This window comes from Amphibalanus amphitrite, unplaced genomic scaffold (genome assembly GCF_019059575.1).
Source record: "Amphibalanus amphitrite isolate SeventyFive unplaced genomic scaffold, NRLGWU_Aamphi_draft 000380F_arrow, whole genome shotgun sequence".
In the NCBI taxonomy this organism is placed as follows: Eukaryota; Metazoa; Arthropoda; class Thecostraca; order Balanomorpha; family Balanidae; genus Amphibalanus; species Amphibalanus amphitrite.
This window is the reverse complement of record NW_024881874.1, coordinates 7,501-22,190: the sequence shown is the minus strand read 5'-3', so window position 1 is coordinate 22,190 and position 14,690 is coordinate 7,501. Positions and strand designations below refer to the sequence as shown.

Genomic DNA, 14,690 nt, shown 5'->3' with positions numbered 1-14,690 from the left:
TTCCTAAGCATTAGCCCCTCTGAATCAAAATGCTGCAATTTTGAAATTCAATATTTCCGATTTAAGGCATTTTTCGATGTTGTGAGTGCCGAAACCGGTAATTGTGAGCCAGGGACCCCATTTTGGCTATCTCAACTCAAATCTAATGTTAAGGTGGGAGGGTCCCTTTAACCCTCGCCCATGTAGGGGGGGGGGTTGGTGCAACCCCCCCCCCCCTGAGGTTTTTCGGAAATAGTGCAAAAACGGCGGCGCGCAGCGCCGCCAAATTTTGGGTACCTTATGGGGCAAACCTTGCGCATCTTTTGATAAAAAAAAATTTGACCGGGTCATGTCAGGTCACGGAGTTATGACGTCACAAAGGGAACAGCCTCCGGCCGGATTTTCACAAACTGAGTGCCAACGCCCGAGGTTTCCTGCCGGTGGTACGGAGATCGGTTGATGGATCGTGATGAAACTTCCCATGCATGTTGGGGCAAGTATTGGCTATCGTATGGTATAAAAAACTTGACCGGGTCAGGTCAGGTCACGGAGCTATGACGTCACAAGAGGAACAGCGTCCGGTACTATTTTTGAAAAGCGCCCGAACCACTATTTTGCTAATTCTTGTCACCTCAATGGGAATATGCAGCAATATTAGCTTCTATAGGGAGCAAATGGACCTCCCAAATCCAAAAATACAATCATATTTCAAAAATTTAAATTTTGATTTTTCGAATTTCTGCCGCCGACTGTGACCTTGCCGACTTCCGGCGCTCCCAACGCGCCATTTTTAGAGCTAGGGAAACGAAATACATACCAAACAATAGAGAATTGATCAAGGAACACGATAGTGAAGGTTTCAAGTCAGTATCTCCCACCGTTTTGCCGCAATCGCCGCCGAAAGTTGAAATAAGTCTATTTTTCCGAAAATTTGACCTTTGACCGGTCAAAAGTAGGTCAAATGTTGACCTATGACCAAAAAATATACCACCAATCGCGAGATCTCGGCGAGAGCAATCCGTTGGTCTTTTCCGCTAAGCTCTACGACGCTCCGTTTTCAAACGCCAAGGGGGGGGGGTCGCACCAACCCCCCCCCCCCTGCATGGGCGAAGGTGGCAGATCGCCGTTTACGGGCGAGGGTTAAGCTTCAGAGCATCTCTGACAGGTGGCATCCATGTCTTACGGTTTTCGAAATATCTCGAATTTCGGCTTTGCCCCAACTCCGGCATTGCCCCAACTTCCCCTACCCCCCCCCCCCCCCATTTTTTCCGACTCCAAAATCTCATCGGATCTGTATCGATCTCAGGGGGTGCCCGGTCCGAGGTTGGGGGGGGGCAAGCTGCTCCGCTTGCCCCCCCCCCCGTGGCGGCGCTAATAGTGTCTGCCTACCGTGTGTGATGAAAACGGAATAAGTAAAGCAAGAATTCTTTATCAGGGAAGGAAAAGCAACGTTTCCCCTGAAAGTGGTAGCAATCAGTCGGAATATGGTGATAACAAATAAAGACATAAAGTGCGCATTTGAGACGTTCCTAGCTTGTGCATTTTTAAGTTTCAGTTTTAATCCCAGTTTGAGTTGTTTTAATTCAATTTAATTTGAATATAATAGATATAAGTACGTGGAGGGAGGATAACATTAGGTAAGGGATCTTTTGTATATTTCCTTTTCATCGATTTGTAAGCCGTGTTTTATCATATTTTTATGTGATTATCTGTTATCAGGTCAACTTTTAGGAGCTTTCCACTTTCATTTCTGATTTCCAGTGTTGTTTTTTAAGATGTGCGCTGTTTTGCCAAGACTCAAAATTTCTGAGATTAAAATTTGAGCTTAACCCTATTAGTGGTAGGCTCCTGGCTACCCCTATTAGTGGCAGGGGGGCTGTTTACGACCCCCCTTGATATCTCAATATCTAACGGGCCGATTTTCAAAATTCAAACGGCATTCGATTTCGCTCAACGTGATCTACATTTCTAAAAATTAAAAATTAAAAAATGTCAATAGGAGGGGTAGAGGGGGTAAAAACGGGCAAATTGCAGATACATTTTAGACTGTTTATCACGGCCAGGTTTCTGAACCAATCTTAACGCAACTTTTGCCGATCGATAGAGAATGAACCAGGAATTCACATGGATCCTAAAAATATGCATTTTCAAAAATCATAGGCGGATACAGATCATTGAGATTGGGGGTACACAAAAAGTATAGTAAATAAAGTTTTTGTTGGTACTGTTTCTAAAAAGGGTGGCAATGGTCTTGTTATGTTACAATTTTCTTATGAGAAAACGACTACAATTGCATTGGTCATGCATAGGCGGTGTCAGGGCACCTATGTTGGGAAATGGGAGGTAAAACATAACCCCCCTTTTTGGACGCCTGGATCCGCCTATTATAGCAAAAACGTGTCAAAAGAGGATGCACAATAACTTTGTATATGTTATCACATGATACCTTTCATTCAATGTTCGTAAAACTGGTGTATACAGTTATAATACATCAGCATCGTGATCTTCACCCCAAATGACTCGCTTCATGAATAGGACCCCCCAATTCCCAGTGCTCTGGAGCCGCCCGTGGTAAAGGTTTGAACTTGAAATTTTCAGGGAATGTGCCCAATTTAGTTTTAGGAAAAGTCAGAAAATTTCAGCATCGTAGCTTCAGCGGTTTCGGAGATATTCCCGAAAAACCTGAGGGGTGGATAAAAATACCCCCCCCCCCTGCCACTAATAGGGTTAAAAGAAAGTGAAATTTTCAAAATGCATTCCTCACTGTGATTATTACTTCGGTTCTACTTAAAACAGCAAGGTGTTGACGATGCCACAATAGCATTTTGTGATGATCAAGCTTTTTGCTGATACAGTATCAGTATAATCCGCTTAGTAAATCCACCTTGGTGACACAGAGTTTTGGATTTTTAAAGCGATGGCTTTATTAACCTGAGTCAGTTATGTTACCCTGGAGAAATACGTGAACAGCTCTAGTGGCCACAATTGCAATAAGCAGCTGGATTTATTATTCGAGGACTTATTTAGCAGATTCTACTGTATAGATCTTAGTTTGTCAATTAACTTCTATTCTACTTCTACAATAAAAATTAGGTGAAAATTGCTACAATCACAACATGAAACAGCGAGTTTAGCATTATCATGCACTCAGAAGTCAGAAATCACAAAGCCTGACTGGAAAAATATTACACTATGCCAGATACTCCAGGGACTCTCCATATGCCAAAATGTCACACAACTCACTCACACAAGCAGTTTTGCACTAAATTTCTAGATTAGTCAAAGGTTATGCCAAATTTTGACCTTCTTACTATTTATGCAGATGCTTATCTATGCCTCAAATGATAGTTTCATAACTAATAATAAAAACTGGACTGGATAAAAAGCTAATTGAACAAGAATGATTTTCTGTCACAAGCTCAGAAGTCGGAGTTCTTCCATATTGAAATGAGAGAAGACACAAGGCTGATATATAGATATGGTACTCAAATGCTGACCGATGCCCAGTTTCCTTGTGCTCACATGTGACGCTGCACTCATTAGCAGGGGCCCGGGGTTGACCCTGCCCCTTCACCATGACCCTGTGCAGCACTGCCGTGCAAAGGAAAAAACGATCACATTGGGTCAGCGGTCATCAGCTCAGGTCAGAGGTCGCCATAATGTAATCGGTTTTGACAGAACACGTGTCTCTATAGATTTTATTGGACGTAAAAGAGTGTAAAGAAACTTGTGGGACACCCTGTACTGCCAAGTTTTATTAAATCGGCCGCAAGGCGCGTTCGGCTGAATGTCCCAGTCAATATCCCATTATATAGTTCAGTGATCCCAGTGGTGCGCGGGTTAACCCGCGCCCTGCTGGGGGTCCTGGATTTCCACGCCCTGCTGGGGGGGTGTTCAAACACCCCCCCCCCCCCCTTCTAACTCGGCTCCTGGGCCACGTAGCGATACGCGGAAGGCGGCGTTCGAAAGAGCATAAAAAATAATGACGAAATTACTTCGGTCAATTTTCTGGTCAGGTCAAAGGTCAGGTCACCAGAGGTCATTGAAGGCGAAATTTTGCCGATTTCCAGGTCGAATGTCGACAATTTCCAAGAAGCCAACGCATAACTCGGGAACCAATAGAGCTACAGCGCTGCAGAAAAGCGCATTCGATAGCCCTATTAGCGCTCTTTCTGAGTAATTCTCTCAGATTTGACCTAGCGTCAACGGTTTTGCCTGCAGGGGGCAAAAACTGCAAAAATAGCCGATTTTTTTCGGAAACAGTTTTTCTGCAATAACTTTTGACCCAAACCTTGTACGAGCTTACTTTTACCGGCATCGTGTTCCTCTCGTCAAGACGCATCGAATGAACTATAACTTGACCTTGAAAGGTCAACTTGAAAATTTGACCTCAGGTCAAGGTCATGACCTGACCGGAAAGGGTCATGTTGCATATCAGTCGATCCGTATCGTCGAGCTGAACACATCTAAGGTGTTTTCATCGCTCTAGCATGCCTCTATCAAAAGTTATTTGCGAAAAACTGTTAGATACCATTCGTGACCTAAGATGACCTCAGGGGCATAACCAGGGGTCACGGACACCATTTTCATGTTCAGTGTGTCTAAACCACTTGTAATTCAGTGTTTGGGAGTGTTTATAATGCTTTTCCTCCAAAAGAGGCGCATTTCAATTTTCTCCCATTGACTTATAATGGGGAGGTCGCAAAATTGACCTGACCTTAGGTCATCGATATCAAAATTCTGAGATATACATTTTGTACATGCTATTGCTCTTAGTAATCGCTGAAAGTTTCAAAGCGATCGGTCACTCGGTGTAGCTATGGCAGACATTGAAACTTTTTATGAGGTGAGGTCACTTCAAGTGACCTGGTGACCTGACCTTGAATGACCTTGGTCTGAAATTTTCACAACATGTGTAGAATTGATGTATGATAAGGTGTACCAAAAACGGCGGCGCTCCGCGCCGCCGTTTTTGAGATATCCGCGAAAAACCACAGGGGGGGTGTTCAAACACCCCCCCCCCAGCAGGGCGCGGGTTAACGGGGCTGCTGATAAAAAGTTTAGATTTGTACTACAATACTTAACCGGCGCCCCGCTGAGGGTCCTGGATTTCCACGCCCTGCTGGGAGGGGGGTGTTTGAACACCTCCCCCCCCTTCTAACCCTCCTCCTGGGCCACGTAGCGATACGGAGAAGGTGGTGTTCGAAAGAGCGTCCAAAATAATGACGAAATTACTTGGGTCTTTTTTTTCTTTTCTTTTTTGTCTGGTCAAAGGTCAGGTCAACAGAGGTCATGGAAGGCTAAATTTCGCCGATTTTTAGGTCGAATGTCGACAATTTTCAACAATCCGACGCATAACGCGGAAACTAATACAGGATGTCCCGAATTTGATGGCCTCTTCAATTTCGTGCAATGACAAGAAAACAAAGAAAGTCCTATTTACGGTTTATTTGTTGATGAAGTCGCCACGCTTCTCCACACAGGCCCTCATGCGCTCCGGCATCCCACACATCAGGTTATCCAGCACCTCTGCCGAAATGCTGCGCCAGGCCGAGCGGACGTTTTCGACGAGAGGGGCTTTTGACGTCGCTGGGTCCATCTTGTCGACCTTGTCATGGACGAACGCCCAAAGGTTTTCGATGGGCGACAGGTCTGGGCTGTTTCCCGACCATACTCCCTTCGCTCAAAAGGCGGGGCCAGCTGGAGCTGGCCCAGACGCGGTCGTTTTGGCGGTTCGGCGGGTGGTGCAACTCAAACGGAGACTCGTCTTAGAAGAGCACCTGTCCCCCACTCCTGGATAGACCAGTTTAGGCGACCTCGCGCGAAGTCCAGCCGTTTCTGTCGCTGGGCTGCTGTCAGCCTGAGCTGCCTGCGCAGTTTCAGTGGATTCAGCTACAGGCGGTGCTGCAAATAGTGGTGCACGGCCGACTTGGAGACTGGATGCTGTTTCACAGTCAGTTTTCGCGCCAACTTTCTTGTTGACTGGTGCCATTTCAGCACTGACTTGGCCACGACGATGTTTGCCACTCGACTCATGGTCGTCTTCCTCCCTCTGCCCTTGCGATTCTCCAGCGTCTCTTCTCGGCGGTCGAGGACCATCCAGCGTTTGAGGGCTCTTGGCCCAATCTTCAGCTGCACAAGTGACCTCACAATCTTCAGTGCGTGGCGACCTGGACTTGGGTCAGGCCGCCGTTCATCATGCCCACAGTGTGAGAGGGTATCGATAAGAGATACTCTTTCACCATGGATGATACCGCGTCCGCACGTCCTGAGTGTTTCTTGGGAAATGGCTTCTTCTGCCGCCACGCTTGACCCAGGGTCAGGTCACCGGGAGGGGTCACGTGATCGGCCAATACGCGGCGATGCCCAGGGGTCAGGTCCCGGTAAAATTTCGTTGCTGTGACGGCGGTACTTGAACAATACGTAACCCGCGACAAGGGGCCATCAATTTCGGGACACCCTGTAGGCCTGTAGAGCCACAACGCCCCGGAAAAGCGCATTTGATGGCCCTATTAACGCGGTTGCTGATTATCCCTCTCAAATTTGATCGGCCACCGGGCGTCAACGGTTTTGCCTGTAGGGGGCAAAAAAAATGTCAAAATAAACGCAGTTTGCGGAAATGATTTTTCTGCATGAACTTTTGAATCAAACGTTGCACGAGCCTACTTTTACCGCCACCGTGTTCCTCTCGTCAAGACGCATCGAATGAACTATAAATTGGCCTTGAAAGGTCAACTTGAAAATTTGACCTCAGGTCAAGGTCATGACCTGACCGGAAAGGGTCATGTTGCATATCAGTCGATCCGTATCGTCGAGCTGAACACATCTAAGGCGTTTTCATCGCTCTAGCATGCCTCTATCAAAAGTTATTTGCGAAAAAAACTGTTAGGTCACGATCATCTCAGCGCATAAACAGGGGTCACCACGGGTGCCATTTTCATGTTCGGTGTGTCATTTTTACTTGTAATTCAGTGTTTGGGAATGTTTAAAATGTCGTTGGTCAAAAAATGGCGTCTTTCAATATTCCCCCGGCCCCAGTTATAATTGGGACGGAGGTCGCAAAATTAGTCCGACCTTAGGTCTGCGACATCAAAATTTCAACATATACATTTTGTACATACTGTGGCTCTTATCAGTCGCTAAAAGTTTCAAAGCGATCGGTCTCTCGGTGTAGCTATGACAGACATTGACACTTTTTATGAGGTGAGGTCACTTGAAGTGACCTAGTGACCTGATCTTGAATAACCTTGGTCTGAACATGTGCAGAAAAGATTATGATAATTTTTTTTTAGAAATTCGCGAAAAACTGCAGGCAGGGTATTCAAGCACCCCCTGCCCCAGCAGGGGCGGGTTAACTGTTTTCCACAGCGCACTGATCGGATTGTGTGGCGGCATTGCAGAAACGTCAGGCCCTGCCCTCTACTCCGCCATGAAACTGCGCGTTAAAATCAAGGAGCTGAGCATGTCTCTGCAGCTGGCTGTGGACGAGCCGGACGCCTCCGTGCAGGGCGTCACGGCGCGCATCGCCGACGAGGTGGCCGCGCGCATCGGTCTCCGCATCACCGCCTGCCAGCTGAGTCTGAACGGCCGCGACCCGCTGGCGGAGAGTGTGCGCGAGAGCGCGCTCTCTGAGCTGGGCGTGGTCAGCGGCGACCAGCTGCACGTGCTGGACGCCCAGTTCGATCCGCCGCTGACACAGCGCGTGGTGGCCGCCGAGCCGCCGCCGCCCTCTCTGCACGTGGAGCCCCGTCCGGTCGGCCAGCAGGGGGACCGGGAGGAGGGCGGGGAGCCGGACGAGGCCGAGCGGCCGGTGGCGGAGAGCAGCGAGCCGCTGCTGGTGCGTGACGCGCGGCCGGGCCGGCTGCCGCGCCTGCTCACCTGGCTGGCGGAGCGCGCGCCGGCCGACTCGCCCGAGCACCTGCTGGTGCTGGCACTGCACGCGCTGATGCTGGAGGCCGGCCTGCAGCCGCTGCAGCCGGAGCCCGGCCACGGCGCGGCCGCCGGCGGCTTCCGGCCGAGCGTGGCGCCGGCCGTGCCGGGCCCGGCGGCCGAGGCCGAGCCGGCGCCGGCCGGGCCCGAGCCGCCCTCACACTGCCGCACGGCCGGCTACTTCCCGGGCGGGCCGCCTGCGCCGCGCCGCTGGCACCTGCCGCCCGGCTGGAAACGGCCCGGCCTCTACCAGATCACCTACGGGCTGCACTTCAACATGGCGCTGACGGCGGTGCTCAGCGCCGTGCCCATGGGCAACGTGATGGTGGTACACGCGGTGCCGGCCGGCGGCGCACAGATCTTCAGCGTCACGCTCCGGCCCCGCGACTTCATCGCCGCCACCGAGTCCGGCGAGACGGCCGAGCGCTTCCAGAACCTGCGTCAGCTCTCCAACACGTTCAAGAACGGCATCACGGTGCCGCTGCTGGTGGCGCTGCAGCGCTCCGTCGGCCTGGTCTCGCCGCACGAGTGGCGCGCGCTGCCGCTCGAGCTGCAGCTGTTGGTGCTGCGCCGGCTCAGCGCGCCCGATCTACTGCGCATGCGCTGCACGAGCCGCGAGATGCGGCTGCGCGCCGATGACCCGCTGCTCTGGCGTGACCTGGTCTGTCGTGACTTTCCGTCCGAGAGCGGCTCGCTGTCGGCGCTGGAGCCGTCGGCCGACTGGAAGGCGCTCTACATCCAGCTGCACCGGCGTCGTGCCGAGCTGCGCCGCCGGCCCGAGTGGTTCCCGGGCGCCGCGCCGCCGCCGCTGCCGCTGCCGCCAGTGCCCAGCGGCTGGTTCGAGCCGGCACCGATGGCGCCGCCGATCGCCGGCATCATCGGCGGCGAGTACGACCGGCTGCCGAGCCTGGGCTTCCAGCCGCCGCTGGCGCTGCCCCGCGCCCGGCTCGACAGCCTGCTGCCCGCCGGCCGGAGGAGGTTCGGCAGTGACCCGGCCGCGGCCACCTTCCTCGGCGGCGGACGGCTCATGTGAGCGGGCGCCACCGGCCCGGGGCGGCTGCGCCATCGTCCGGTGGAGGGACGGTGACCCGGGGCGGCTGCGCCATCGCCCAGTGAAGGGGCGAGAGGCCCGGGGGTGGGTGACACGTGAGTGCGCTGTTGGCGGAACCGGAGGGGCAGGAAGGCTGTGTGCGCGCGAAACGTCGAGAATAATGCGTTATAGCGAAACGGCGATCATGTACCAAATATTTGTTAGTGCCTAGTACCTTTTCCGAGCGATAACTCCTTTTTGAGTATGTGCTACACGGTTGCATTTCTCGTTTGAACATTTTCATGGGTACTGGCTATAAATATTCTCGAATTATATTATGTTGCATGATGCATCTGTGTGGTACACATAACTACCGTATGATGCGATCGTTTTTGCTTCCGTTGCAAAATATGTTGTGCTGGTCCAGCATAGGTGGAAGAAATCGCTAGATAGTTGTTTGCTCATTTTCTTTTAGCTTTAAATGTTTTTACCAAATAAATCGTTGGTCATTGTAACATTTCTTTGCAACAAATCGACGTTTCGATTCCCCTCACGCATTCGCACATACGATGATCAACTACAAAAATGTGGCACAAGCACAGCTGTATGAAGTATGCTGAAAGTTAGCCATGAGCAGCCGTATATCTCACTTTTCCCTTGGTGATCATTGGTTTCGTGGTTCATTTGCAGATAACTGGTGCAAGTTCTGAGCTGAGTGTAGCAGCGAAGTCTGCTCTGGGCGATGTCTGAGCCCAGCCCGGCCATCGGCCCCGCCCCCGCCCCCGCCCCGGCTGACGGGGCTCCGGCGGGGTCGGGGGCGGCGGCCAGCCTGCCAACGGTGCTGCGGCGGCAGCACGACTGCCAGCAGGGGGCGGTGCGGGCGGCGCGGCTCAGCGCAGACGGCGCCTTCTGTCTAACCGCCGGCTCCGACAAGACGCTCAAACTGTGGAACCCCTACCGCGGCACCCACCTGAAAACCTACCTGGGCCACGGCCATGAGGTGCTGGACGCGGCCGGCGCGTGCGACAACTCGCGGCTACTGTCGTGCGGCGCCGACAAGGCTGTCATCGTGTGGGAGGTGAGCTCGGGCCGCGTGCTCAACAAGTGGCGCTCGCACGCCGCCGCCGTGACGTGCTGCCGGTTCAGCGAGGACGCCTCGCTGGCGCTCTCCGGCTCAGTGGACGGCTCGGTGCGCGCGTTCGACTGCCGCAGCCGGCGGACGGAGCCGGTACAGACACTGGACGAGGCCACTGACAGCGTCACCGCGCTGCAGATCACCGACCACGAGATCGTCAGCGGCTCGGCCGACGGCCGGGTGCGCCGTTACGACCTGCGTAACGGCCGTCTGACCACGGACACGGTGGGTGACTCGGTGACCTGCGTGACGCTCAGCCGCGACGGCCAGTGTCTGCTGGTCGGCTGTATGGACGCCACCGTCAAACTGCTCGACCGAGAGACGGGCGAACTGCTCAACGAGTTCAGCGGCCACGCGAACCGGCAGTACCCGCTGGGCAGCTGTCTGGACGCGGCCGACGCGCACGTGCTCTCCGGCTCCGAGGAGGGCGCCGTCTACTGCTGGGAGCTCGTCTCCGGCAAGCTGGCGGCCAAACTGACGCACCCGCGCGCCGCGGTCGTCCACTCGCTGGCGTTCCACCCGAGCCGCGCGGCACTGGTGACGGCCGCTGGTGGAGCGTTCTTTCTCTGGGACACAGGAGAGGAGGCGGAGGGCGAGGAGCAGTGAGGAGGACAGACCGTCAGAAGGACGGACCGTATCCCAGCCGGAGACGGACGGACCGTCAGACGGACGGACCGTGCCCCCCGCCGGCGGCGGGCGGACCGGACTCCCAGCCGGCGGCGGGCGGACCGTGCCGACGGGGCCCGGAAGGAGGACTCCCGGCCACTAGGGTGAGTCTTGTGATACCGCTGGTGGATTGCCGAGGGTGACCGGAAGCCATCCGATCGTCAGTGTTCATCTTTCATACCCAGCCGCTTGTATAGATCATGTGTGATGACTCATGACATTGTATTCGTTTTCAAAGACACTAACATTTACGCTGACAAAGTGCAAGTCATCATCAATACATCAAATGAAACTTTTGACTTGGCGAATGATGTCAAATGAATAACGACACAACACTGAACGTTCCACGCCGCTCGTTTCATACACCACTTTAAGCGCTTTTCGTTGGCACGGGCTCAGCTTCTAAAACTTTTTGCTGGCACATACATTCTTTAGAATAACAGTGGCCCGCATTTTACCTAGCTCGTTATGCGTTTCCAGGCTATGAATACACGAGCTAAACTGTAGATACCTATATGAAAACTGCACTAACTTCACAACAATCGTCAGAACATCATGAGTTGATCTTGCATGTTGGCAAGAATGCGTTTCCAGGTAGGCAAGACTGCTTCTCATTTCTGTCATACAAACAAAAGCGACTGCCTGCCGATCTTGCCTCGCAAGATCGGCAGGCACGAGCAACGGCCTCGCGGAACGAGCAACGGCCTCGCTGATGGAGTACTATGGCAGTTTGGATCAGAATTCGGATTGCAACTACACCATTTTCGAAAAAAGTGTGTTTATTATTATGCTGCCTTCTGTCATGGTTCGGGCAGTACTAACCGTTCGTACTGTAATGTTAGTGGCTGGTGAATGGTCATGAGTTTTGCTATGCGTAATGAAAGTAACCTAGCTGGATTTTACCAAGAAGGGCATCGTTTATGGGGCGCATTGGTAAGCCGGCGTCACCATGCTAAAAAAATTATGCATTGCCAAGAACGGCAAAAGCGCGCAATGCACCCTAGCCTATAAATATGCGGTAACAACTGCATAAAACGAACACTTGCTAGCGTGGGCCATTTCGTACAACATCAACTCATACAAATACATTCCTCAGAAGGAAAGCAGAGATGCCTGCCCAGTGCCCACTCGCCTACGTCCAATCTCAGTCAACCCGGCACCACTTGAGATTCTTGCGAACCTTTTTGTTTGTTTTGTTGGGTTAGGCCCTTTCGGTCGACAAGACCATTGCAGAGCCGGAAGGATGATAGGAATTAGGGGGAGACATTGGTTTGGGCAGGCACCCTAGTGAGTCGCCGGGGCTGAGCCCGTCCAGAGGACAGGCGACCCAGCCCCAAGGCACTCACTGCACCCGGCTACGGGGTGCGCTCCCTCAGGAGCAGCGGTGCCGCTCCAAGGGAGCAGCCCGCATGAGATAAAGTTGCCTGTCCAGCCCGGAGGGGGTTGCGGCGTGGAGGAGAAGGATTTCTGTATCCTGAGGATAGAAGCACGAAACGGTGTGTCTTGCGAACCAGCCGATCGCAAAGCAACTCAAAACCAAATCACAGTTAAGTTCAACAAAGCAGCCTAAGCGTTTGTCGACCCTCTTCATGTCCCTCCCCAGCCCCGCCAATGCGGCGCAGGCATCACCTGAAAGACATCGCTTCACGCCCGTTGGCCAGTTCTACCTCACTCCTAGTCTTTACCGTCCTCCCTCGCCATTCGCTCGTGTTACCACTGTCCCAGCTGTCTGGCGCGGAGCGCCGCCATCGTCACGCCTAGAACCACTAGTAGCGCTTGCGGTCGATAGGTGTCGCCACCGGCCTTCACCTCCTCCACTGGCCGCTGGCACTGGTTACGGTAGTGTCCGATGCAGGCGGCGTACGAGATGGCGTGTGCCACGTACGACTGCTCGAAGGTGCCCGTGAAGAGGTGGCTGCGCGGTCCGGTGGCGTAGACCGGTACGTCCTCGCCGGCGTGCGTCTCATATCTCAGGTTGACGGCTGTCTCCTGACGGTACTCGGAGTCGCTGCCGAAGAATGGGGAGGTCAGGGAACTGGGGAGTCGCTGCCGGAGAGCGGGGAGGTCAGGGAACTGGGGAGTGGGTTCAGATGAGATGGGAAATAAGTGGAGCGAACGGGGAGGCTGGACTGAGAGGGTGCGGTGGGGTTAGAGGAGGGGACACGAAGAGGGGAGAGGGACTGAGAGGTCATAGGAGGAGACGGGGAGGTCAGTTAAGGGAACGGTGAGGTCGGAGGAGCCGGGACGGATGGTCTGGAGAGAGAAATGGTGGTCTGAGAACAGAATGGGTCAGAGGATGGAACGGCCGGAGGTCAACGGAGCGATCAGCGGTCAGGGATGCGGTTGCAAACAATGTAGACGCTAGACAAGATGAGACGGTGCGCTTTGCTGGAACGTGTCAGAGATGGCCAAACCAATGATGCATCGATAAAGCTACACCCTGTCACTTTACCAACAAACGAGACCACTGCCGGACCGTTAGCGCACGTCTGTCGCTGAGTCACAGCCCGGGCGCGCGCCCCACTCACTGCGTTCTCTCCAGGCGGGTGATGTTACGCTCAGGGACGTAGCCGGGTCCGTTTCCGTACAACAGTGTCGTGTAGGGCACTCCGTTGATGTCCTTCTGGCTGTCCAGCCCTGGCGATAGTTCGTCACAACTATGGTCACAACGGTTAACGAGGGTAAACAGACGAGAGAACGACAACAAACAACTGCAAAGAGCGCGGAACACATCAACTCCTGAAGATATCGGTTAAATCCACACATTTCGCGTTTTGATAGCTGCGCCTGGTGCGTCCGTGAATACATATAGCTCACAACAATCAGTAATTGGCTATAACAGCTAACTGCAGCTATCCAATAGTTGTGGTTCATGAAACCTGGTATGAACGCACGTCGCACATTGGTGCCCTTACAGGTTTACCGCTGCAACTGTAATCATATTGGGTTTACATATTTGTGCCTATAGTGCTTAGATTAAAAACAAATGGCTTGAAGCTGGGATCCGTGATATAGGTAACATTGATGTAGGTACAGCCCCTCCTCGTCCCACTGCGTGGTTGACATTCTTTTTCAACAAAGCCGAGAATAAACTCGAAGATGAATTCCCGTTAGTATGATGAACTCTGTAAGCGCACATTGATGCGCTTACAGGGGTTTACCGCTGCAACTGTAATCATATTGGGTTTACATATTTGTGCCTTAGATTAAAAACAAATAGCTTGAAGCTGGGATCCGTGATATAACATTGATGTAGGTACAGCCCCTCGTCCCACTGCGTGGTTGACATTCTATTCCAACAAAGCCGAGAATAAACTCGAAGATGAATTTCCGACTCGAAGGCTAGTCAGTCGGAACACTGAGACGGGTGATGGTTAACCCTCGCCGGCCGAGGGGGGGGGGCGGGTGCCGCCCCCCCCCATAGGGTTTTTTCGCGATAGCTCCGAACACGCTGGCGATAGAGAGATGAAACTTGGCATACCTGACCTTTGATCCAAGCCGCATCTTTTGACACCAACCCCATTTTTGGGTCAGGTCAGGTCACTGACTTATGACGTCATAAGTGAACCTCTGCACGGTCTTCAGATGTCGCAACTTCGCAACGCCCTCACTGCCAGAGGAGATGTCAGAGGGAAATGAAACTTGCAGGATCTAGTAGGTATCCATTATGAGTCTCACAACTTGTATATCTCGGATTCTTCCTAAAGTTCATATGAGGTCAGGTCATTTTCGTGACCTCACCATTATAAGTCAATGGGGAAAAATGAAAACTGCTATTCTGGCGCCGGGAACGATCTCCAACTATCTCAAGCACACAGAATCGTGATTTGATGCACTCCTTGCAAGGTTAGATGCGTCACCTTTGCAATGTTGACCTTCCGTGACGTCATTTATGACGTCATCAAGGTCACATTAGTTTTTCGTCAATAACTCCCGATCAAATTGATCTAG

General features: G+C 52.7%; 3 protein-coding genes across 3 annotated transcripts in view; 2 read left to right on the top strand and 1 right to left on the bottom strand.

Annotated features, from left to right (window-relative positions):
- The first annotated feature begins 1,491 nt into the window (after window positions 1-1,491).
- Window positions 1,492-11,035, top strand: LOC122390042 (WD repeat domain-containing protein 83-like). Its single transcript, XM_043382630.1, has 2 exons — window positions 1,492-1,616; window positions 9,629-11,035. The coding sequence occupies exon 2, from the start codon at window positions 9,681-9,683 to the stop codon at window positions 10,677-10,679; it is 999 nt and encodes a 332-aa protein (XP_043238565.1). The 5' UTR covers window positions 1,492-1,616; window positions 9,629-9,680; the 3' UTR covers window positions 10,680-11,035.
- Window positions 2,780-9,453, top strand: LOC122390040 (F-box only protein 7-like). The gene is made up of 2 exons (XM_043382627.1): window positions 2,780-2,867; window positions 7,380-9,453. Exon 2 carries the CDS (start codon window positions 7,409-7,411, stop codon window positions 8,939-8,941), a length of 1,533 nt encoding a protein of 510 aa, XP_043238562.1. The 5' UTR covers window positions 2,780-2,867; window positions 7,380-7,408; the 3' UTR covers window positions 8,942-9,453.
- Window positions 10,943-14,690, bottom strand: part of LOC122390041 (alkaline phosphatase, tissue-nonspecific isozyme-like) — a 9,089-nt gene continuing 5,341 nt past the window's right edge. The window contains exons 7-8 of the mRNA XM_043382629.1: window positions 13,268-13,376; window positions 10,943-12,747 (exon numbers count right to left, since the gene is read on the bottom strand). Coding sequence (XP_043238564.1) covers window positions 12,450-12,747; window positions 13,268-13,376 — 407 coding nt within the window. The 3' untranslated portion in view covers window positions 10,943-12,449. The remainder of the gene's footprint in view (window positions 12,748-13,267; window positions 13,377-14,690) is intronic.

Bases quoted from the DNA above. Each gene is read 5' to 3' on its own strand.
- LOC122390040 (XM_043382627.1), top strand. From the start codon at position 7,409: ATGAAACTGCGCGTTAAAATCAAGGAGCTGAGCATGTCTCTGCAGCTG.
- LOC122390042 (XM_043382630.1), top strand. From the start codon at position 9,681: ATGTCTGAGCCCAGCCCGGCCATCGGCCCCGCCCCCGCCCCCGCCCCG.